General features: G+C 44.2%; 1 protein-coding gene and 1 long non-coding RNA gene across 4 annotated transcripts in view; one reads left to right on the top strand and one right to left on the bottom strand.

The window, feature by feature from the left end:
• Positions 1-25,841, bottom strand: part of PDE6C (phosphodiesterase 6C) — a 53,540-nt gene that overhangs the window by 24,346 nt on the left and 3,353 nt on the right. For all 3 annotated transcript variants that reach the window (XM_025274330.3, XM_025274329.3, XM_006043488.4), the window contains exons 2-11: positions 21,933-22,085; positions 21,743-21,832; positions 20,669-20,809; positions 19,914-19,988; positions 18,899-18,963; positions 18,728-18,794; positions 11,552-11,599; positions 6,769-6,918; positions 6,065-6,208; positions 4,858-4,926 (exon numbers count right to left, since the gene is read on the bottom strand). In XM_025274330.3, coding sequence (XP_025130115.1) covers positions 4,858-4,926; positions 6,065-6,208; positions 6,769-6,918; positions 11,552-11,599; positions 18,728-18,794; positions 18,899-18,963; positions 19,914-19,988; positions 20,669-20,809; positions 21,743-21,832; positions 21,933-22,085 — 1,002 coding nt within the window. The remainder of the gene's footprint in view (positions 1-4,857; positions 4,927-6,064; positions 6,209-6,768; positions 6,919-11,551; positions 11,600-18,727; positions 18,795-18,898; positions 18,964-19,913; positions 19,989-20,668; positions 20,810-21,742; positions 21,833-21,932; positions 22,086-25,841) is intronic.
• LOC123331449 lies at positions 12,195-13,388 on the top strand. Its single transcript, XR_006548094.2, has 2 exons — positions 12,195-12,333; positions 13,188-13,388. It is a non-coding gene; the product is annotated as an uncharacterized LOC123331449 (long non-coding RNA).

The raw sequence follows: 25,841 nt of genomic DNA, 5'->3' as shown, positions 1-25,841 counted from the left end.
ATCCATGGGGTCACACAGAGTCGGACACGACAGAAGCCACTTAGCAGCAGCAGCAGCAACCCATTTTCAATACTCAACTTCTCTTTTTCCCTTTCTAGAAATATTTAGTAAACAGTAAATGATGGCTTGATTCAGTTCTATCATATTTTCTTTACCTGTTCAGTGATGCTTTCCCACTAGTCTGTGGGTTCCCTAAGGATGGGATCATGGTGTGTTACCTGCTGCGGTAACAGAACCTGAGGGCTTGTCCCACAGAGGTGCTTGGTTAATGTTCATTGAATTAATGAATGAATGTCCCCAGTGTCCTGGTACACCGGCAGACATCTCATTTAACCCACCCCTTGTCAGGATTTAGGACCAGATGAAAAACAGTTGAACTGTTTTTTCACGAACATGGCTTGGGAAACAAAAATGTGGGTCTTGCCTTTAAGGACTTAACTTATTGAAGTGGTTAAAAATACAGATAGTGAAAGGTGAGATTCTGGAGGGGTGTGTATTCAGCTGATATGATAGACAGCAGGGCGGAGACAACCCCACATGAAGAAAGAAGCAGGCGAGGAAAGAAAGAAAGAAGGAAGCACACAGTCTGCTGTGTGGCCCAGCAGACGGACGTGCAGGAGCAGTTCAGTTCCGTGGGTGTTCACTGAGCCCATAGTAAACCCTTAATACTGTGCTAAGGTCACATCCCTCAGAAAGTTCAGGCTTGGCCCATAGGATGATTCATGTTCTATTTGTACAAATTTCAACACCAAATGCTATATGGCTTTTTTAAATACAATTATGGTATCTGTTCACCTAACTCCCAAGTCAGAGCTGGCCCTCACACCTTTGCCCTTCTTTGCAGGGTCTTCCAGATTCTCCAAGGAAGAAGAACCCCCTCTCCCCAAGGCCACTCTTAGATGGTCACTTTGGGCAGCGATCTCTCTCCTGCAAAGCAATAGTTTTGAGCCAGGAAACTAGTGTTCACTTCTGGGTTGGGGTTAGCTACATCAGTATTCTCATCTGTGAAACGCGGATAACAATAGTAACATTTTTGTCTTTGTTGTTTTAATGAAAAAGCAGTACCAATTTTATTTTCACGTGTCAAAGACAATTAGAGGGGATTCGTCACATGACCCCTAGGGAAAGTGAAAGTTGCTCAGTCATGTGTGACTCTTAGCAAGCCCATGGACTATACAGTCCATGGAATTTTCCAGGCCAGAATACTGGAGTAGGTAGCCTTTCCCTTCTCGAGGGGATCTTCCCAACCCAGGGATTGAACCCAGGTCTCCCGCATTGCAGGCGGATGCTTTACCAGCTGAGCCACAAGGGAAGCCCCTAGTAGCACTTCCCAAAGCTCCTTCCTCACAGGGCCTCTAGCCCTCCCTCCACTGTTCCTTCTTCTCGTCACTTTCTCTCAGTCCAGAACTTCCCAGATTCCTTGCCCATGGGAGCTCCTTTTTCCTTTTGTTCATTTTTTAATTATCCAACAGACATTTATTGGTTCCTATTTGTGTTGTAGGCATTATGGATAAAACAATGTCACTGCTCCCTGAAATGCACATTCTTGTGGGGAGAAATGGAAAATAAGCACATATAAAAATCAGACCAAGAACTGTGGGGTGCAGTGAGGGGTGCCCCATGCCACAGAACCTCCCTGCTGGAAGTCACCTCTGCCCTGCTGTTCTCAGAGTATTATGTAAAGATCAAATGTGAAAACATTTTTTAAAGCATTACAAGGTCAGTCATACTAACATGTAAGTGTGCATTTTTAGCAAGAAACAAAGTTAAGAAGTTCTCAGAATTATGACTCCCAGGCCCAATTTGCAGACATAGGCAAACCATTGTAATAATACTATAATACAGAAATCACAGGTTTTGAAGAACAGCAGTCATACAACAGTGATACAGAGAGCTTGATAGAAATAAAGGCTTTTGCTTGGTCTGAGAAGTAGGAACTCTAGCACCAAAGGCTGGTTTTCTCCTCTTTGATGGAACCCACAGCCGAGATTGAGAATGAGAGGCGGTGAGCATGAGAGATTGAGAGAAGTCACCCTCTCTGTAACTGCATGTGACTGTAACATGGCCCCACTGGCCTCCTGCATCCAGGCTAGCTCGCTCCCTCTGCTCCAGAGACCCCTGACCATCTGATCAGGTCACTTCCTGGGTCCCAGTGTGCCAGGCTGCCATGTGTGGTCTTCCCCACCTCCCTGCCAGGCCTCACAGGCTGCTCCCCTCTTCCACTCGCTGGGGTCTGGCCACACCAGCTGTGTCCCCCTACCCTGGCCTGGACTGTCCTGCTTTCCCTTCTCATCGCCAAGCCCGCATCATCACTCTCTGCCCACCCAGCTCCCGTGTCCCCTTCAGGCCTACACCCCATGGCCTTCATCTCATTCTCCACCACCTTCTGTGAGGAGAGTCAGGCCCTCGGCTTCCCCAGGGCCCTTGGTGCTCACACCCTATGAACCCGTCCATTCAAGGCAGTGTCATTGCTTGTATTTTTCGTCTAATAAACAAGGGGTTTCTTGAGCCAGGTAAGAACCAGACCACATTATCTTTTGCCCTTGGGACTTGACAGTTTCTGGTATCATAGTGCATCTCAATAATTAGTGAATGAATGAAAAAAAAAAAAACTCAGTGAAGGAGGAGTGAATGAGGTACTTCTCTGGGATATTCTCTCTACATCTTCTATGGTCTGGTAAACAGGAGCTACAGAGCATCTGTGAGTGACCTGAAATGTCCCAGTAAGCAGGGGGAAGAAGGGGGACAACCTTCCCCACTTCCTCTGCCCAAGTTGCAGTGCTGCTTGCTCAGTCCTTACCAGCACAGCCACACACGCCTGCTGTTACGCCTATAAAAGAGGGCCACGCCTTCCCCGAGCCAAGAATTAAAGCGTATCCCTGGAGAAAATCATGGTAAGTGAAGATGCATATATATTTATGCTGCTTGGAAATTATGCCAAGATAGTTTCAGAGTACCCCTCTGAAATACATATTTGTTTCTTAAGTTCAGCTTCCCTGATAGCTCAGCTGGTAAAGAATCTGCCTGCAATGCAGGAGACCCCAGTTCAATTCCTGGGTTGTGAGGATCTGCTGGAGAAGGGATAGGCTACCCACTCCAGTATTCTTGGGCTTCCCTTGTGGCTCAGCTGGTAAAGAATCTGCCTGCAATGCGAGAGACCTGGTTTTGATCCCTGGGTTGGGAAGAACCCTTGGAGAAGGGAAAGGCTACCCACTCCAATATTCTGGCCTGGAGAATTCCATGGACTGTAGAGTCCATGGGGTCACAAAGGTGCATATATATATTTATGCTGCTTGGAAATTATGCCAAGATAGTTCCAGAGAACCCCTCTGAAATCTGTGTTTGTTTAAGTTACATGCAGCAATGATTTAGGATGAGCTTTAGAGCATATCTTATATTCAAAACAAGCCATTTTGTTGTAAAGCTACTGATTCTTTGCCCATTTTATTGCTTTTCCATCATAAGGCCCTTCCCTCCTCTAAACAGAGAACTAGAAAATTTCTAACATGTCATGAATATCAATTAAAGCTTTGTTTTACAAAGAAGATGAGTTCTGTTGGGGGCAAAGGAGCAGAAGGAAGGGTCATCTTCTGGACTACATGTGAGAGGGAAGTGCTCACCAGTTAAGTCAAAGAGAGTGAGAGAAGGAGGAAGAGCCTCAGGTAACACGAAAACATGCAAGGTGTCAAAACATAGAGGTCAAAGGCCACTGGCTCTGTGGTGATACAGCCAAGGGCCAGGACGGGGAGACAGAGCTCATGAAAGATGGGGATGGGAAGGTGAGATATTCAGTATATCTTAGCTCAGAAGAAAAGAATGCAGATCGCAAAGGGGCAGTGGAAAACAGAATAGGGTAGTTAGGGAGGCAAACAAATGTGACATTACTTCAATTTCAGACAGATTGTATTCAAGCCTCTGAAATTCAAAGGTCTAGGGGCCTTGATAAATATCCCAGGCTTTTCGTTGGGACCCCAGAAGGGCCACCTTCTAGAAATAAAGATTCTACCCGAGTAGCAAGGGCAAACCTAAGACAGACCATCCCTAACGAACTCTAAAACCAGCTCCTTCACCGGCCAGAAGAAAATTAACCCTCTGAAGAGAAAGATAACATCACCCAGAGCCCCTCCAAGTTTTTATCCACAATGTCTGGTTCTCAATGAAAAAATTATGAAGTATGCCTTAAAATGATCAAATGAGTAAAACTCAAGAGTAAATATAGACAGTAGAATCAGACATATAGGTGATTCAGGTATTGAGAATTTAAAATCACTATGATAAATAAGTTTAAGAAGATTGATGAAAAGAGCGAGAAAGTAGAAAAAATGACAAAGTTTCAGCATAGAGTTGAAATCTTAAATAAAAAAGTTAAATATACATCCTAGAACTGAACAAGAGAAGCTCTGAAATTAAAAACTTACCTCATGGGTTTAACAGTTAACTGAAGAAAATTTGGGTGAGTTTAAATAGTAGATACAAAATACAGGATTAGTGACTGGAAGAGAAGTTATTTCAACTGGACATAATAGGGGTGACCCAGTGGCAACAACAGGAAAGAAAGAATTCCTCCAGGACCCAGAAGAGAAGCTAGAGATGGCAGAAATGATAACGGTGCCTCTAAGGGTCTACCTGTAATTCTGCCACATCTTCAAGGGTGGCCATGGTGTAATCCAAAGCTATTCAAATAAACCAGGCCATGCTATCCCCTAGAGTCTGTGCCTGAACTCTCTTGTGCAGTGGTCTAGATTAGCTGTGATTCTAATTTACCTTTGTGGACTGCACTGTGGGGGACAAAGAGGAAGAAAAGCAGGGAACCATATTTTATTTAAAAGGCATTAAGGATAGAAGTAAAACACTTACCAAAATTGTGACAAGCTGTTTTTCTTCACAGTCTTCAATTACATCTATATTTAACTTCTCTTTAAATTTCTAAAATGTAAAAGCAAAGAAGTGTGAAATTCCTATAAAGTCGATTTCTGTGTGATTCCTTTACTCTTAAAATCAGTTAAAATAAAGCATGCTCTAATGAGTCCCATGACAAAGTGCCATACAAAGGTCTATAGCACTGGATTATGTAGAATTTTCTCTAAAAAACAATTACTCTTTCTTATCCTCCAAAATGTAACAGCAGCTGTCTCAAAGAGAGAGAGGAAGGAGACATTGATAGTTCACACGTAGGCGAGAAAAATGAGTGGCTTACATCTGTTTTTCTATTAGTTTATAGCAATTTCCCTGTATTTCCCCAGACATTTTCATCTTCAACATATCAAATTCTCAAATTTCTTTTACATCTCAAACCACCCAGCAAAAACAAACAAAAACACCCCAGGAAAACTATATCACACATTCTCTGAAAGCTAGGGAAATAAAGGAATAGAGATCATGGGTGTGTGATATTTCCCCTTCATTTGGTGGTGATTAGAACACTTCGAGCAAATACCTACTGGCTCCCCAATCACCCATGATGTTGATTTGGTCATGTTTGTACACTGAAAATTTTAGTGAATGTGATATGAGGGAAGACTTGAAATGAGCTTGCACAGCTGGGCTTGCGGTCTGGCACTTGTCATCACCATGAGAAGAACATCTATCAGGTATGATGATCAAGGATGACAGATGCAGAGAGCCAACCAAATGCACAGCTTACAGCCCAACCAAAATCAGTCGAAGCCTGGCCAACCCATAAATGCACGAGAAATAGATGCCTATTGTCATATACAACTGAGAGGTTACGGTTGTTATAGAGTATTACATGGCCAACAGCTGACGGTTCCCCCCATGGAAATATTTTTTTCTGTGCTAATAGTCCAGTCTAGACCTAACTATTCCAGCTTCTACAGAGCTATTTTAAACAAAGAGCTGTTCCAACCAAGCAGTCTGGACATTCAGTAAGGGTCTGTGTACTATGAACCACCCAAATTCTCCCTGACCCCTCCTTCTCTGTCTCCCCCTCCTCAGCCCAAGACTAAACTTATTCTCCTCTGTCAGACCTCTGGGTACTTCAGTGAAATCCAGAAGCCATGGTTAAACAGCATCTAATCTCCGTAGGACTGAATTCCTCACTTACCAAAATAGACTTGATTTCATCAGGCGTAGCCTTGGTGTGGTTCATGAGCATTTCTTGGGCTATGTCCTTTCTGTTCTCCAGCTTATTCATTTTCTCGTAAGTGTCAGTATTTAAGAGAGACCATCCAAGAAACTGTGTGAGAGTCTGAAATTGATAAAATGTGATTCAATTCTCTAAAATTAAAGGAAAATTGATTTGGAGGCAACAGTCTGCATGCTCTCCTATCCAGCAATCTTTCTTCCCCAATCAAAAACCCAGTTTCTTGTTTTAATCTAAGAAAAAAATACTAATAGTCAGCCCCAGACAATAAAATTGGCTAAGCCCTTGTTTTGGAAGTGCTTCATGCACCATGGATACTTTATTAGAGGAGGGGATGACCAAAATCCAATCAGGTAAAGCATGACTTGAATCAGACAGGGCTGGGGGTGACAGCAAGGAGGAGAGGGGGAAAAAGGGAGAGAAACCTTTTCTCCAATTTCCTACTACTGGAAAGAATTTTGATTAAGTCAAACATTCACACTTTGGTAGAAAACAGTGCAGTTTTATGGAGATCAGGAAACAAATGACACAATAACAACATATTGACGGCAAGCGTGTGTGACTCACGTCTTAATTACACTTTGGAAACATCTTTCCAGAACAACAATTATGCATCCTCTATTCATGAATTTCATCTCCCTCCATTATTTTATAATTGCACTCACCTCAGCGATGTGCTCATCATATTCATCAAAAGGCTTTCCATCCTTCCTGTTGTAAAATGTAGCTACGCCCACGATGTCTTCTTTTTTGTTGACAATAGGCAGGGACAAGACATTTTTAATGACCCAGCCAGTTTCATCTACAGGTCCTTTCTACAAACAAAAAAGACACAGGTTATTTTTCAGGTTTTAGTTTGAAATTACTATATATTCACAGGATGTGGCAAGAGAAATGTACAGAGAAATGCATGTGCCCTTTACCCAGTTTTCTTCATGGTATCATCTTGTGCCATTATGGTACACTAGCAAAACCAGGGAACACATATTGGTATGATCCATGGAGCTTAACCAGGTTTAACCAGATTTGTATGTGTTTGTGCATGTGTGGGGGTGTGGAGGGCTGTTTTTATGCAAATTCATCACATATGTAGCTATGTACAACATCCCTGGAATTGAGAGAATTAATCCAAGAATTAATCCACTTGCATTACCCCATTATAGCCATCCCCTTGCTATCCCCCACTTAAGTTGCTTTCAATTTAGATAAAGAATAATTTGGGGGTGTTCGATGCACAATTCCTATGCTGTGACAGAACGTGGCTAGAACTATGCAGTCATAAAAGCACTCTTGTACATTTGACTAAGTATCCTAGAACCAAGTGTCTATATTGTGACAACCCTACCCTCTTCTCTTTGATCCCCTTCCCAGCCCTAGGATGGGAAGCATTTACCTCTATTATCTCAGTGCTCCCTGTTCACTTTTTCTGTCCTCCAATACCTATCTAGCTAATTCCTTAAACTCTGTTGAAACACCTAATGTGGTTTCTGTTTTCCTGACTGATCCACCAAGATCGTCCTTTGTCCTGTGGTGTGGTTCCATTTAGTAAACGTCTGTCAAGTCCCGTGATGTTTCAGAACCTGGGTTAGCTGCTGAGGTGCAGAGGTGAAGAAGTCACAGTCCCCAACCTCGAGATAACAGTGTGTTAGGGTATGCACACACAGAAGTTCAGGAGTGCTTCTCAAAGTGTCAGCCAAGAATCAAGGGCAACAGATCTTTCTTTTTTAGCCAGTTTCATAAATCTCTGGGAGTGTGTCTTAAATAAGCTTCCCAGGTGATTCTGAAGTCCTCAGAAGTCTGAAAGCCATCGCGTGGCATCTGCACAGCACGCGACAAAACAAAGCCAGCCAAGTCCCCAGCACACCACACCGCTCCTCCTTCTGCCTGCTCTCAGCTTGTTTACTCATCCTCAGAGATGCAGGTTAAGTCTCGCCTCTCCCAGGGAGGATTCTCTAGCTTTTCACCCACGTGGAACTTTCCTTTTTCAGAATTCCATCAGCACTTTTAGCCTGGATCACACAACTTAGGTACTTTGCAAATGCTTTGAACTGTTGGCTTTTGTCTCTGAGGCTATTTTCTAACCAAAGAGCAGTTCCATAAACTGTTGAATTCTACCTGGGCATATAAGGGATGCTCAATAAACAACTGCTTATTAGTTGAAGAGCTCCTCTTTATGCTGCTGTTAAGCCGCTACAGTCGTGTCCAACTCTGTGCAACCCCATAGATGGCAGCCCACCAGGCTCCTCTGTCCCTAGGATTCTCCAGAATCCTAGACAAGAGTACTGGAGTGGGTTGCCATTTCCTTCTCCAATTCTTTATGCTTGGAATGAGAAGCAAAGAAACCAAGCCTCAATTCATGCTTCCTAATGGTCGAAGCTCTGGGGGGAAAAAGTAGAGCACAGTCGTTCTCAAAATTTTCAGTTTGGGAAAATACTATGAAACATTTATATACTTATACCCTCACACAGATCAGAGACAAAATCAATAACAGAAAGTGTTATTACCTGTGTGCAAAATAACCTCGCAACCATAAGCACCTGGGTGTACATATATTTTTAAAAGCTTCCAAAATAAGTTTTACTGCCTCTGTTTTTCAGTACGAATTCATTACCTGTTCACATTCATGTGTTTTGCTATTAAATTGGAGCTTGTTCACAGAAAAGTGATAGGAGGGACTTAACACTTAAGAAAAGTAGGACAAAAACTTAAGACTGAGAATATTCTATATCCTTTTTCTTCTGTGAATTGGGATCACTTTAATTGATATTAAAGGAAGAAGTACCTACTTCACTTCAAGGAACACCTCAAAGATGTCTACTTGCCAATGCCTGGAATCTGTGAACAAGTTACTTTATGTGGAAGGAGTATTAAACCAGCAGATGGAATTAAGATTATTAGTCAGCTGACCTTAAAATAGGGAAATTATCCTGGATTTTCCAGGTAGACACAATGTAATCACAAGGATCCTTACAAGTAGAAGAGAGTCAGGGTCAAAAATCAGAGACGGACATACGACAACAGGGGCAAGGTCAGGCCAATGCGATGCTAGTTTTGAAAGCGGAAGGGCACCACAAGCCAAGGCTGCCTCTAGCCCCTGGGAAAGACAAGGAGGCAGGTTCTCCCCCAGATCCTTTAGAAAGGAAGTCAGTCCTGCCAATACCTTGCATTTTGCCCAGTGTGACCCATATTAGACCTCTGACTCCAGAACTGTAAGATAACTCAGTTGTGTCACTTTAAGTCACTGAGTAGTCCTTGTTATGGCAGCAACAAGAAGCGAATACATCATGCCACCAGGGAACATAGTTTGAGAACCACTGCCTTTTCAGGTTTGCTCCAACCATAGTTCACTTTGAATCACTGGTTTTTCCATTACACTTCTCAGGTGCAAGAGGGACCAGTGAGAATGGAGGTGGGTGTGAGCAGATGGAGAGGGAAGGGGAGGCCGGGTTCGGTGGAGGCTTGGGGAGAAGCGACGCCCTTTCCTGAGTCTGATCTTTGGGATGATGCAAAAAGGGAAAATGGAGAGGGAGGTTGAGAGCACCCCGAGATGCAGTCCTGACCCCAGTCCAAGGATGGAGGGCTGGATGGATGGAGGGCTGGGTGGGAGTGTCTCCAGCCACAGTGCAGTTCTAAAATAGTTTGCAGGGCTGAAGGGGATTCCTAGGACCCATGGTGCTGGTTGGAGGAGTCTGGCGCCTCCCAGGAACTGGCCTGTGTTAGTATCCCAGGGCCTGGAAGTGGAGCCTCCACCCTAACAGTGGATTTCTGAGCCCAGCAGCCATTGGACGGTCATCCTTTCCACAGTCAGAGGCCCAAGAAGCATGTTTTCATGGGCACTCCTCTGATGTTTCCTGGGGAACTGGGAAATTCCTGTGGGCTGGAGGGTTACCCCAGGTGAGTGCTCAACTTCCTCTGAACCATCAGAGCCCTCGTATGGCTGCTCCCATGGAAGCCACATGAAGCCCCCAGAAAGCACAGGCCCTCACACCTCAGAGTGCAGCTTGCTTCTACTGCCCTCCCTGTCCAGACAATGACTGCTTAAGGTTCAGACACCTTACGGAGTCCATGTCCCCTTCTTCCTGCCTGTGCATGCAATTACCATAAACAGAGGGGCCAGGGCTGGGCACAGTGTGGTCACACTCAGGCCTTCGACTGCAAGGAGGAAGGAGCTGGAACAAGGGCTCTGATGGTTCAGAGGAGGCTGGGCACCCACCTAGGGTAAACCTCCAGCCCATAGGAATCTCCCAGCTCCCACAAGAAACATCAGTGGAGTGCCTGTGAAAACACACTTCTCAGGCCTCTGACTGTGGGAAGGATGACCATCCAATGGCTGCTGGGCTCAGAAATCCACTGTTAGGGTGGAGGCTCCACTTCCTGGCCCTGGGATACTAACACAGGCCAGCTCCTGGGAGGCGCCAGACTCCTCCAACCAGCACCATGGGTCCTAGGAATCCTCTTCGGCCCTGCTAACTCTTTCACAACGGCATGGTGGCCTGAGTATGGTGTCTGCATGTTTCCATGTCATCGAGCAGAAGGATGAGCGGGGAGAACAGAGGGAAACCTGCCCTGAAACTGAGCAAGTGGCCACAGGTTCTTCCAGCCTGGACACTTTTGCTGCTGAGGAAACACCCCTCAGCCTCTGCCCCCAACCCCAGGTCACCTTCACCCTGGTGTGGGCAGAGAAGCGGCTCTGTGGGTGTATCTGTATAGATAGAAAGACAGCCGCTAATGGTCCCCACTGGGAAGGCTGTCTCTATTCCTGACTAGACAGGTCTCCCCGGACACGCCTGTTAAAACAGGACACAGAACAGCAGGGGCTAAAAGACAGAAAAGGAGAGGCTGTGGGGCCAAAGGCCAGGTTGTCCCAGTGGTCAGGTGGAGAGGGGGTGAGAGAGGGGACAGGTAGGGATGGGCATCTTTGGATGTTGGAGGAGGAAAAATTAAAACCAAAAGTCTGACAGCATGGGGAGCCCCCAAGAACTCAACAGGAAACTTCTTTTCCTCCTAACGGTGGCGGTGATAAGCCGCTGGAAAGGGTGTGAGAAACCTGTAGAGGGCTGAATCCAGGTGGTACGATGTTTTCAGCCAATCACTCAGGCGGAGACCATTTACTGAGCACCTGTGCTGTGCCCAGACCACTAGATGACCAGGGATGGGAGAGAACGGAGAAGTGACAGTCCCCCCCCCCCGCCACCCCCAAACCCCCCCACCCGCCAATGCCAGAGTGACAAACACCCTACCTCCTTCTCTCACCCCCCTTTCTCTTCTCCCCCTTCCTTTTTGCCTGAAGAACCTGCTACGTGGTGGCCAGCCAGGGTAAGCAGGACATAAGCCCTGTGCGTGCTTCCTGGTCACCCCCAAGCACCAGGCGGACTCTGGGGGGTGGGGGCAGTGCCGCCCCTCCTCCCTGCACTGACGGGGGTGGGGGTGGTGGCAAAGGGAAGTTACCTGAAACGTGAAGTATTCATCCGCCGGGGCGTTCAGCATGTTGCAGATCTGGAAAGCAAACGGAGCCATTAGACACAGACCAGAAGAAGGAAGGACGTGGGAGCAAGGGATTCCTCCCTAGGCCTCCAGCGCTCGCAAGCACATTATTCACTCTGGGCCTGGCGAGACTAACTGAGCTAACAACACGCTGAAGTTGAGACAGATGGGCACCGGCCCTTAACCAGAGTGCTTACGTCTGAGAAAACGTCTCCTCCAGCAACAGAATACAGAGAAAGGGACTAAAAATAACTGCATGCACTCCCAGTTGGGGCAAAATGTAAACAGTAAGATACAAAAAACGTCACAAGCCAATGGCCATTTCTGAGATGTGGGGAGCAAAAGCGCTGACCCCGGCACACTGCACAGCCAAGGGGGTGGGCGGACCCTCTGGCCCAACCCACCAACCCGCCCCTAACCTCACCGCAATTAAGGCACCAGCTCGCCCCACCCAGGGAGCAACCTGTTTCTTGTTTTTGCTCCCTCCTGCCCGCAACAGGAGTGCCAATAAAGCCTTGCCTGAAATCCTCCTCTGGCCTCTGATCAATTGCGATTGATTAAAGAGCCGGAGGACCTGGGTGGGTAACTGTTGGCTTTTCTTCTGCTAAGTAAGACATTGGATGACGTTTAACCCCATCTCTTCGCCTCCCTACTCTTCCTGCCTCTAAGGAATCTACTTCCAAATTCAAAGCAACTAGCTGCTCAGACCAGGAAGAGGAGGAAGCTAAGGCAGAAAGGCCTGGCAGGTGTGGCAGCAATTCTGGGAAGACTCTATTTTCTTTCCTTTTTTTTTTTTTTTTTCTTTTCTGATGTGGGATCCAGGTTGGAAGAAGGTGGTTAAGGGCTGGAGGAAAAAACCAGACAGCCTTTTAGGTACACCAGAGTAAATATTCACTATGAGACATGGCTTTAAGTACTAAATTCAGAGACGATTGCTCACATCCATAAGGACAAGGAGTCATTCCATTTTTGTTCATTTTGAATTATCCTTCTATCAGGTCAAACCCACAAATGGGTCTTAATAAAAGACAGCATCATTCTTCTCACCAAAATTAGATACTTTAAATCATAGCATTTTAAAGTTAGAAGGCAGTTTAATAATTGTTTAAGCTTTTCTTTCCAAAGGTGGGAAACAGAAGCCCAAAGACATTAAGTGACTTTTTTTAATTCACGGGATAACAGGAGGACTGAGCTCTCCAGTGAGGGTGCTTTTGGAATCACCTCTCCTGGTGTTGGGAGTGGGGAGCCCTAATTGGCATCATTTGCCAATTTCCATGTTGTAAATACACCCACCATGGGGGATTTCAAACTGACCTGGGATTAACAAGTTGCTCACCAAACTCCTGAAAATGGAAGGTGGGAGCCAGCTTCTCCCTCTATGGTACTAACTCTGCCGGCCCCTCCACCCAAGGGAAGTGCTGTTTGGGAGTGGCTGAGCCACGTCAACCATTTTTTCCCCCTTACTCTTAGAAAGCAAATGTGCTGTGCTTAGTCACTCAGTCATGTCCAACTGTGCAACTCCATGGACTGTAGCCCTCCAACCTCTTCTGTCCATAGAATTTTCCAGGCAAGAATACTAGAGTGTCATTTCCTTCTCCAGGGAATCTTCCTGACCCAGGGACTGAACCTTCATCTCCTGTGTTTCCTGCATTGCGGGAGGATTCTTTACCCGACGACTCTTACGAAGCAAACGTGACCAGCTTTCAAAGTTTTTGTTAGTATATCAGCCTAAGAATTTAAGGAATCACTTGTGCTATCCATTAATTTTATGATTGAATCTGAATAAAAAAACATGAATTGATTGGCTGAGCATCCTTCACGTGTGTGTCAAAGAGACAAAAAGCAGCTTAATTCTCTTTTCTGACCTTACCGTCAGCAGTATCTACTTTGGTCCAGGCTTTTTGGCCTTTAGAGAATATCTATAGATGGATCAAGGTCCTTGAGGCCAAGCTTTTTTTTTAACTCAGTGTTCAAATATTCAAAAATCGTCTCTACCCTCCCCGTGTCTCTCTCTAAGTTTACAGATCATTTTGATTCTAGCTTGGTTTGATCCTGCATTTCTTGCTTCAATTCTACAAATGTAACTCTAGAAACTAATTTTCATTTTCTAATGTTTTTAACTCTAAAAAGTCACTCAACTGAAGTCTAATGTTTCTCATTCAGAGCTGGGATTTACTAATGAGAATTCTGTGGGCACGTGTTCCCTAAATTCAGCGAGGTCCAACTGAAGGGCCTCTGGGATAGCTCATCCAAAAGCCTGCCTTTATAACAAGGGGTTGTGAAAAAAACATCAAGGGAAAAGTTTGAAAAGCTAAATGGAAAAGTTTCAAGCAATTTGGAGGAACATCATAATTACAATTAAAACTCCAGATCATTTTTATTATTATTAAAGATTTTTTAGTGTTTCATTTCTTAAATAAGTCAACAACCTCTTATTACAGATGATGATGTTAAAACCCAGACACATCAAGGGATTTGCCCAAGGTCAAGGATTTGCCATGGGATTTGCCCAAAGCCGGACTGAGTCATGGCACCCAGGGATCCTGAGTCAGGGCCGTTTGCTCTCTTTACTAGAACCCACCGTCATATCACCCACAAGTGGCCCCCAGGAATGGCGCTGCTCTGGCTGGGTCTGCTGAAATGTTTGATATCATCCTCTAGACCAGTGCTTCTCAGTCAGGGGTATATTATCCTCCTGAGGACATTTAGCAACTTCTGAGACGTTTGGATTCTCACAGGCAGGGTGGTGCGACTAGCATCTAATGGGCAGGGAGGCTGCTAAAACCCCTACAGTGTAAAGGACAGCTCCTCACTGCAAAGAACTAGCCCACAATGTCAGTAGAGTCCACAAGTTTGAGAAATCCTGTTCTATACACAGAAATTATGTTTTTAACAGATCCTGCCTTTTGAAATATATAGCACAGGGTGACACATCTGGGAGTGAAAGGAGAGACTTAAAAACTCACAAGGACAACACTGTAAAGGGAGGTTGTCCCGTACAAACTGGGATGTATGTTCACCCAAATTCTGGAGTCTCCCAAAATGGCTCAAGGTCAGTCCTCTGAAAATCATTTTGGGAATGCTAATTTGTCTAATGAGTGATTTGATGAGAAATGCCTTACACTAGCGGAGAAGGCAATGGCACCCCACTCCAGTACTCTTGCCTGGAAAATCCCATGGACAGAGGAGCCTGGTGGGCTGCAGTCCATGGGGTCGCTAAGTGTCGGACACAACTGAGCGACTTCCCTTTCACTTTTCACTTTCATGCATTGGAGAAGGAAATGGCAACCCACTCCAGTATTCGTGCCTGGAGAATCCCAGGGACGGGGGAGCCTGGTGGGCTGCCGTCTATGGGGTCGCACAGAGTCGGACACAACTGAAGCGACTTAGCAGCAGCAGCAGCAGCCTTACACTAGATTTACACGAGTTTGCCATCAGTCTTGGGCTGCCAGCAGAAAGGATAACGTCAGGGGTGGGGCTGAGGGCAGGAGCTGAGAGGTGAAAGGCAGCAGTAAAGCAAAAGCAGTGAATCTGTGATAGAAACAAAATCTGGGGGAAAAAAATCCTCCACAGCTTTTGGAATCGATTCTGGCAAATTGGTTACATGGCAAATTGATGACTTGGCAAATGAACCATTCAATGAGTTGGCTTTTGTTGCATTGCTGCTGCTGCTGCTAAGTCACTTCAGTTGCATCCGACTCTGTGCGACCCCATGGACTGCAGCCTACCAGGCTTCTCCGTCCATGGGATTCTCCAGGCAAGAACACTGGAATGGGTTGCCATTTCCTTCTCCAATGCATGAAAGTGAAAAGTGAAAGTGAAGTCGCTCAGTCATGTCTGACTCCTAGCGACTCCATGGACTGCAGCCTACCAGGCTCCTCTGTCCATGAGATTTTCCAGGCAAGGGTACTGGAGTGGGGTGCCATTGCCTTCTCCCCCATTTGTTTATTATTTCTCCCAAATTTTCAATTGATCTGCTTTTTAATCTCAATGATATTACCCTAAAAATACTGCAATTTTAATGGGAAGGAATTAATTCCATCTAATTAGCTTTAGGTTTATTCTTCCAGTTAAAACAACTAGAAAAAACTGAGACTAATTTTCCCATCCTTGTTTTTTCTCATCACTATTTCTAGCTACTTGATGAACATTCTGGGAGTTAATACTTTGGATTTCTCATGAGTCCCTGAAGTTCTGTATTTGGGAAGATCTTTTCTCTCATGTTCTAATTTTTCCTCCTTTTATTGAAGTCATCAGGGATGACAAACTTATTATTATAAACTTTTTTCTTCCAACAAAGAGAATTCTTTAGATAACTATCAGGCTCATGGTTAAATATCCTCATCAAAGTCAGAACATCTGTAACTTGGAAGTTTCCATCTTTGCAAGCTACAAGTTAAGTGCTTAACTGATATAATTTTGCACTCCTGAAAGAGTGCTCATGACTTAGGTGTCAAAAGCTTGTGTAGGATTAAACTTTGGTGCGTTAGTTTTCTCCAAATTGATTTTTGGACAATAAAATCTTTACCTGGGAAACATCTAGGAGAGAAGAAGTGCTTAAAAAGTGGGGCAAAAGAAAAATGCCATTTGCAGCAACACGGATGGACCAGGAAATTATAATACTAAGTGAAATAAGACAGAAAACGACAGGTATCATATGATATTGCTGATATGTGGAATCTAAATAGTACAAATGAACTTATTTACAAAATAGAAATAGAGTCACAGATGTAAAAATCAAATTTATGGTTATGGGGTGGAGATAAATTGGGAGGTTGGGATTAACATATACACTCTACTATGTGTAAAATAGGGCTTCCCGGGTGGCACCGTGGTAAAGAATCTGCCTCTTAATGCAGGATTTGCAAGAGATGTGGGTTCCATCCCTGGGTTGGGAAGATCCCCTGAAAGAGGGATGGCAACCCACCCTAGTAGTCTTGCCTGGAAAATTCCATGGACAGAGGAGCCTGGCAGGCTACAGTCTATGGGATGGCAGTCAGACATGACAGAGCAACTGAGCACACATATATAAAATAGGTACCAGGGACCCTCTGTATAGCACAGGGAACTCTACTCAAATACTCTGTAATGACCTATATGGGAAAAGAATCTAAAAAAGAATGGATGCATGTACAAGTATAACTGATTCACTTTGCTGTCTGGCAGAGACTAACAAATACATTGTAAATCAACTATACTCCAATAAAAAAAATTTTAAGTGGTGCATAAATTCCTTTATACCACCTGTGGCAACTTTGGGAATATCAAACTTGATAAAAACCCCAAATGGAGTTTGATAGATGGGCTGCTAGGAAACCAAAGGACAGAAGCCAAGGGCCAAGCTACTTGGCTATTTCAGTGAGGCTGAAAAATTGTGGTATCTGTGGATTCAGTTAGGAATGAATTGGAATACTTTGGTCAGTACCACCAGGCCAGGAATGACATTTAAAAATAGTTCAGTTATATATAAAAAAAACGGGAATTCCCTGGTGGTCCAGTGGTTAGCACTCCACACTTTCATTGTCGGGGATCAGGTTCAGTTTCTGGTCAGGAACTAAGATCCAGGCAAGCCGTGCGGTTCGGCAAAAAAAAATAATAATAATTTTTTTCAATTATTTCATAATATTTGTTGGTATATATTGCTAATTACTCTTAAAAGACATAAAATTGTCTCTCCTTTTTCTTTTCTTCCCCTTCAACATGTCTCTGCACTACGAGATCATGTCACTTGGTGAGGCCACTTTGTCCGGTAACCAACAAGCCCAGAATTAGGCATCCTCCCTGAAACCCTAGGGTAAAGCATCACTACATAGAAAGATTACCTTGCAGTCACAACAGAATTTTCCTTACTCTGTCACCATTCTGAATCCAGAAATATTCACACTAAGCAGAGGCAAATTTGTCACAGTAAAAGAAAAAACATTAAACAACCTAAATTTTGTTTCACTTCCCCTGTGACCCCTAAGTCACTGTAATTCACATGCTCATTTACTAAATAATGAAGATGCATGAACACAATGACAACACTAAAGGAAAAACAACCATGCAAATACATGCTATAAAAATAGTTTTTTGGAAACTTGAGTTTGAAGGGGGAAAGGAAAGATGCCAACATAAAGAAACGTAAAAAACAAGGAACATTCTTGCAGGGAGGTATCTTGATGCCAAACAAATGACACAGATGGTGGAGAAGCCCAACTAGGGAGAGAAGTCAGCCATGAAAAGGAAGGAGAGTATGGTCAAGGCCAAGTGGGAAAGCTACTGGTCCCCTGACCTTGAGGTCTATGGGACCCACCAGAGACCTCTTGTTTGTTGTCTTCCCACCCCTGACCTCTCTCAGCCAGACCTGGCCTACTCTTCCCCCCCACCACACCCCCGCCCCACATGAGAGACCAGAGCAAAAATCTTCACCTCCACTATCAACTCAATGCATTTTGCATTGCAATCAATGGCAAAGTCCTTTCCTTATATATTTTTTCTTTTTGTCAGTAATTTTCCGAGTTTCAAAAGTCGTGACCAAGGGGAACTATATTTAAGGTCAAATTAAACCCAGCATGAATCATAGTCATGAGCTACAAGGATGTCTGAAATTTGTGTGGCTGCAGAATAAGAGGCTGGGAGATGGATCTGTCTTTCTTGTGTTGACTAAATATTTTCTTGCGGAGTCGAGGAGTTTCTAGTTCACATACATTCCAACTGCCAAGATTCTTCTTTCCTGTGTCCTGTGCCAAAGTGGCCATCTTACCCTTACCTGGTGCATTCTTGCCTTCGCAACTGTTCCTGCTGCTGCTGCTGCTGCTGCTAAGTCGCTTCAGTCGTGTCCAACTCTGTGCGACCCCATAGACGGCAGCCCACCAGGCCCCACCATCCCTGGGATTCTCCAGGCAAGAACACTGGAGTGGGTTGCCATTTCCTTCTCCAATGCATGAAAGTGAAAAGTGAAAGTGAAGTCACTCAGTTGTGTCTGACTGTTTGCGACCCCATGAACTGCAGCCTACCAGGCTCCTCCGTCCATGGGATTTTCCAGGCAAGAGTACTGGAGTGGGTTGCCATTGCCTTCTCCGGCAATTGTTCCTATCTCTTAGCTAATGAGAGTTTCATCCAATATTACTTAAGATTCAAATTTGTTCAATAACTTACAAATCCATTTTCAGCGACGTATGTTGGCAACCCACTAACGAGAGTCCAGTGGTCCATGGGAGGTGTCCTTGAGGAAGATGAGAAGAAAATAAAATCATCGCTATGCAAAGAAATGCACTGAATACAAACATTAAAAGGCAACTCCTGCAGCTGCTTCATGGCAAAACTCACGGAATGACTTTGATCTCTTCTTTTCCATGTAAAATGTAATCGATGATTTTATAAAAGATGACTTCCTAAGAGGAAAGAGAGAGAATATGAGAAAAATCTTACCTCCCAAACTTTTTTCCTTAATGAACTTTTTTTTAATTTAAATATTTTATTTCCCAACCACATTTCTTCACATAACATAAATTACCAAGCTCCTCATGTCCTAATTACAAGCTTACAATAAAACTAGAAATTGTTTTGACCACTTATCATATGAACAAAACAGCTGAACTAATTTTAGAAAGCTGAATACACCCTAACAACTTCTAGGAGAACCTTCGGTTTTCTTTTAATTTCTGTTGTCCAGACATATCGGACTAATACTTCCATAGAACAAATCATGGGATTTCTCAACCTCAGCCAGTGTTTTCCCTTCCCAGCTGCACAGTGCACTTACCCCTTCCAGCACTCTGAATGGGTGCCTAAGAAGCAGGATTCTGTGAATACGTTGTCAAAGCTGGAAGGGACTTGAGAACTAGTCTCTCTGCTTCTTTGGGCAGATGAAGAACCTACACATTCCGTCCCCTGCCTTCCCTTTCCTGTATTCTGGGGATATGGTGGTGGAACAAGCTTCCTATGAAACTTGCAATCAAGGGGGAAAGTAAATCTAAGCCAACCTTTGTCTGCAGATCCCAGTCCAGCATGTCAGAAGAAAGGCCTGGGCACAGTGTGTTTTAAAAACTATGCAGGAGGCTCTAATGCTCCCTCCCTGTGGAGAAGCACTGATCCACCAAACCCTAGTGTCACAGAAAAGACAACTGAGAAGTTAAACGAGTGAAGGCAAGGGCAACCCAGCTGGTTGGGGCAGAGCTGAAACTTGAACCTCAAACTCCTTGTCCAGTGCTTTCTGCTTCTCTAAGGTCCTCCAGGAAGTCCCAGGACTAGAGCCCAGTCCTTCTTGGGCCAGCGCTCTTTCCTTTACACACAGCTGCTAAAACCAGGCACAGATATCATCAACAAAGATGTCTGCACTCACTCTGCCATCTGGTGTCTTTGGACCTTTGTAAGGCTCGACTTCTCCAAGCTTGACTGGCCACTCATCATAGAATTCCTGAAGGCAAATATATTTAAACACTATTAAGCAAACTGTCCTGTTACCTACCATATCTGAGTGCCATTGGTTTGCATATTTTATGTTAATTTATAATTCTGGAATTTTAAATCTCTTTTTCAGTAATGCTGTTTATGAACTTGTGACTGTAAACAAGTCAATCTTTTAAATCTGTAAAACGGAGACAATAACAAAATGCGTATTACAGAGTCATTATGTGGATTAAATGAATAATACAGAGCACCTACCCTGACACATAGTTAGAAGGAGGAAGGGCAAGAGGAAGGAAAAGAACATGTATGGAAACTCTCTGAACTTCCTGCTCATTTTTTTCTGTAAACCTAAAAATACTCTAAAAGAATATGGTCTACTAATTAATTTTTTAAAAAGAAAAAAAGACTTGTTGAAGACACATAGAGCTAGGAAATGGAAAAGCCAAGTCTAGATACTTTTTTACTCCAAAAAGTTCACTTTCCCTTCTTCTTTTCCATGTAAAATGTAATTGATGATTTTTAAGTTGACTTTATATAAAAGATGAAAGTACCATACTTTCTTGGGACTGATTCTTAAGATCTATATCGGTAGTTCACATAGTGTATCCATTTTTTAATGGGTTGCATCTCATGTGATGTGCATTTTATAGCCGGTGGTAGGGGAGACAAAACATATGGAACAGTGACCTTCTCCTTGGTCATGTCCAGAAGCCCAATGGAGTATCGTTCGCAGTTCAGGTATGTTCTGACAGTGTAGAGCGCTTTGTGAAACTGTCGCTCAACATCTGTGAGCTCTTCAAATACTTTGTTGGCTGACCACATAAGAATCTGAAAGTAGGTATTACAAAGAAAACAATCAAAATGAAATACAGTATGAAGAGGAGCATTAGTCAGAAGAAAACAGGAGATGCATCAAATAAAAGGAACACATGTGAGCAAACAATGCAATTCCATTTTTGCATATGTACGTGTTGAACAAACTACCGAGAGTCTCAGGGTGGGATGATGAGCAGACCTTTTGCAAAGCCGTGTGTTTATGAAAGCCATGACCATGTCCAAAATGTTTTGGCTCCAAAGGGCAAGTAATCTAACACAAATGCAGAGGCAGTTCCTAGGCAGAGGGTCCAGTACTGGGGGCCCACTGGCTACTGCTGGCCCTTGTGGGAAGAAAGCCACCTGCCTCCTTCCATGTGTCCTGAGCTAGTCAAAGGTTACCTGCCCTGGACAGTTAGCACGGGCCAGGGCCTTGGAAGTCCTCTATCCCAACCACCCTCCCACCATTGTACTGATGAAGAAACCAAGGTCCACAGAGTAGTTCAACTCAGGTATCCTGGCTACCAGTGCTGTTCTTTATCCCTCTGGCTCAAGGAGGCAACAGAGGAGCGATTTGCTTCTCAATGTAGCATCTTTACTACGTACCAGGAATACACAGCTCTGCTGAGAGCTTTATGTGAACTAATTCATCTAGTGACCATTTAATACTCACAGCAACCACGTGGGGTAAGGACTGTAATTATCATCGCCACCTCAAAGAGGAAGAAACCACAGCTGCCCAGGACTAGACTGAAGAAAGCAAGCCAGTTGTGCCTACAGATAGAGGGGCAGGAAGGTGACGGGGAGGGGGCCACAAGAGGACACCGGGAATGGAAGTCTGGGGATCTGATCCACAGGGCGTGGTTACAAGGATCTGCGCTTGTCGCCTCTGGGGGTCTTTTTGTCAAACAGGTCAGCATGAAATAGTCACTGTCACCTTCTCTTTACCTGACTTCTTCGGGATTCAATATTGTACAGGTAGTTGGTGTGATGAAGCTTTAGGATGATAGAAACAAAGCTGAGGTATTTGGAAAAGACCTACAGATGGCGGAGAAAAACAAATTAGGTGTGACATCTTTCAGTTACACAACAAATAAATTTACTGAGCGTCGGAAGGGATGCCCAGGGTTAGCATTACCTCTTCATCCTGTTTGGAAAATTCAGACGCGTCTACTTTGTTAACTGCCATAAACACAGCAAGAACCTCCTTGCCCATCACGATGGGGGTTGCCAGCAGGTTCCTAGTGACATACCCGGTTTGTTTGTCCATGAAGTCAGAAAAATGGCTGTTCTGAAAGATACATTCACACATTTGACATTTGACAAAGCAGCACGAAACCATGACATGTAGATCTAGGAAGGGCAACAGACCATCCTCTCCAGGTCGCAGGACAATGGTCCCAAGCCAACATCCCCACCCACCCCACCATCCGCAAGCAGACAGAATGAATAAAGCATAGAATGAAATGGCCCATTTCCAAATGAGCTTTCCCACCTGAGCTGTTGCCTCTCCGGGTTAGGCTAGGGTTGGGCCAGGAGGAAAGAGGTGATGTTGTGACCAAACGGAAAGCGAGGTTCTAAGGGGAAGGGAGGCAAGGATGCAGGATTATAACAGGGAGGAAGTGCGTTCTCTAAGGAGAGCACAGCTGGGATTCCACAGGGCTCTTCTTTTTAATCGCAAAAGTAAAATTTGCCCTTGAAACCTCCCAACCATCATAAGGAAAAAATTATTAACTGCCCCCTAATCTCACCTACTTGAAAAAATCTGTATTACAATGCTTAGTGTGTCTCTTTCTATGCCTTTCTCTATGCTTGGACAAAGCATTTTCTTTTTCTTTAATAAAATTTTCTCTCCTAATTTTATGCAATTCATCACTTAACACTATCTTATGGACTTCCCTCCAGACTGGTGCATATGGACATGAACGAGTTTTCCAGATTCTTGCATGCTATTCCACAGTGCGGGGGCTCCAGTTCTGCTCAACCAATATCTACTGATCTAGTCTGTTTAGAGTTTTCCCCATTGCAAACAATACTGCACTAATCACCCTTGCTTTTATTTTTATTGATGGAGTCCCCAAATGGAAATGTCTTTTGCAGTATCTACAGGTACATGAAGTTTTAACTTACACCAGTTACTTTTACAAAATGTTGGAATTCTTACCACCCTCTTCACAGCACCAGATATTTAACAGTTTTTCAAAGTCTTTTTTTTTTTAAGTATTTTTATTTATTTAGGTTGCACCGCACGGCATGTGGATCTGAGTTCCCAGACCAGGGATCTGGGAACTGTGCCTGCCCCCTGCAGTGGAAGCGCAGAGTCTTAACCACTGAACCACTAGGGAAGTCATTTTCTATCAAGTCAATATCTCTCATTTGTATTTTTTATTTCTTTCCTAGGGGAAAACGAAATGGATCATCCTAGATACAACTTCAAGTAGAAGACGCAAGGGACGACTCTAATTCACTAAGCATGTAGAGGGCAGAGTGATGAGTTTGGAGAGACACACAAATGGAAGGGCTTGGAAGAAGGTCAAGGATAGCAGTTATCTTATTAGCTGTAAGTGAGAGCAACTGTGGTCAGGTATAGATTCTGCTTGCTCTGGGTCATGACTAACTCCTCTTTGAGTCTTCATCATTTGAAACTTCAACTGAAATTTCCACCTGACTTTGAGATTCAGTGGCCAAAAATCAATGTGGTCCTCCTTTCACAAGTTGTATTATGTTCATTTCCCCATGTGGGTGGTGCTTCTATAAACAGCTGGACTCTGTTCAGTTTCCCAGAGTAAAACTGGAAAAGTCCACTGGTGTGTGACTTTGGGGCCAGAATCGCCATCAGGGCACAATGACTGCTTGGGCAACAGAATCACAGCCCTACTCAGAGCAGGGGACCTGGGCTGAAGCTCTGAAAGACCTGCAGACTGATGCAGATTTGCAGACCTCATGGCAGACCTGCTGAATTCTAATCTCCTAAAGTGGAAACTGGCTTCCCCAGGAGTCTATACTTTTAGTGGATGAATTGATTCCGTAGAGGATCCTTAGAAATGTCAGATGCTAAGGAGGTCAGATGCAGCCCTTGACCCCAGACTTCTTCTATACCCTCCCAAAGTGGAACCCCAGAAACCAGCTAATTATGTAGGAGGCAGCATGGCATAATGGTGAAGAAGGTTCCCGAGTCAGATGTCCTTGGCTGAAACCAGCTCCTGATTCACTAGCTGTGAGCCCCTGGGCATGCTACTTACCCTCTGCATCCTCATTTTTTAACCTGAAAATGGGAACACTGGATATTATCTACTGTCTATCATACCTGATGTAAAAAGAGAATAATATAGTGTGGGCAGAGCACTTAGAAAAGAGTCTGACACATAGTAGGTGCTCAATAAATACTAGGAAGCCAAACCTGGGACTTTGGGGGCCTCTCTGGATGACAGGGCTTCCCTTGTGGCTCAGGTGGTAAAGAATCCGCCTGCAATGCGGGAGATCTGGGTTCAGTCCCTGGGTTGGGAAGATCCCCTGGAGAAGGGAAAGGCTCCAGTCTTCTGGCCTAGAGAATTCCATGGACTGGATAGTCCGTGCGGTCACAAAGAGTCAGACATGACTTAGCGACTTCCACTTTCATTTTTTTACTTTCACTGGATGAGAAGTCCTTCAGGTTTTGCATTGCCATTTGGCTTCCAATGATGATGTGATGTGTTAGTTGCTCAGTTGTGTCTGACTTTTTGTGACTCCACAGACTAGCAGCCCTCCAGGTTCCTCTGTCCATGGAATTCTCCAGGCAAGAATACAGGAATGGGTTGCCATTCCCTTCTCCAGGGGTTCTTCATGACTCAGGGATCAAACTTGGGTCTCCTGCGTTGTAGGCAGATTCTTGACCGTCTGAGCTACCAGGGAAGCCCCATCATTTGGCTTCTGCTTCTAGCTTTTCTAACCAATTCCAATCACTGAAGAAATTAGATGCTCTTAGCTAATGCAGGCCTCCTATGCCTAGAAGCATGCTTGCTCCTAAGGGCTAGCTCTCTGCCCTGTGCCAACAAGAGCCATGTTTTTTCCTAACTGCTGTATCTGTGACTTTCTCATGCAGCATCTTCACTCAGTCCAGGACACCTCCAGACTTTGACAGGTTCTTTCTCTTAATCCACTGCTATAGCCCAGGCTGGCTCGCTGTCCATTTTCCTCCTAACCTATTATCCATTATAGAAGGTGATCACTTTCATTTACACAGTGATGCTGGGCATTGAAGGAATAACCAAAATGCCCAAAACATGCACCATGGGATGGAGCTGGGCAGCATTTCTTGGCTAACACATTTTTACTCTGCAGCCTCAAAACTTGATGCTATTTTATTTTAGATTCTAAACACAAGAATATGTTCTTACATTCAACTGAATGTTTTGAGAAAATGACTTACAGGTTTCAAAACTTAATACTTGCTTATCATCATATCTGAAAATCTTGGATAAAACCATCCATCAAATTTCAGGGTAGGTGAGGCGAGGTTCTCTGGTTTTGTGTTTTCATTGGTTCAAACAATCCTTGGTAAAGTTTCTGTGAGTAAATCCTGTATCTTTTGGATTCACGAAGTCCCCTCAATGATTTTTCTTCAAAGAAGTCAATGAAGGCAACTGGGAACGTTTAGAGCAGAGGGCTGCCTGGATCCTCAATCTTAGCACTGTTAAATTCTGATCAAACATCTGGAGATCCGGAGTCAGGAGACAAGGATGGAAAGCTATAAGTGCAAGCTATAAGCACCCTGTTAATTATTGAAAACTTAGGATTCTCACATGGCTTTCTTTTAAACCACTGCCAGGAGAACCACCCATAGAGTTAATCACCAGCTTTCCCAATAGAATAGGAAATGATTAACTTGATGAGGATATGTCACAGTTTCCTGTTATTAAGTTTCCCTGCCTTTAACCTGTTTTAAAAACAGGCAGTGACCATTGACCCGGTTTTGGCCACCTGTACCCGGCCCCCAAACTCTCTGGACATTAATATGATCATAGCCGTCATTTACTGAGCACCTCCTGGGAGTCAGGCACTTTGTGAT

The sequence above is a fragment of the Bubalus bubalis genome, chromosome 23, assembly GCF_019923935.1.
Source record: "Bubalus bubalis isolate 160015118507 breed Murrah chromosome 23, NDDB_SH_1, whole genome shotgun sequence".
Classification (NCBI taxonomy): Eukaryota; Metazoa; Chordata; class Mammalia; order Artiodactyla; family Bovidae; genus Bubalus; species Bubalus bubalis.
This window is presented reverse-complemented; position numbering and strand designations above follow the sequence as displayed.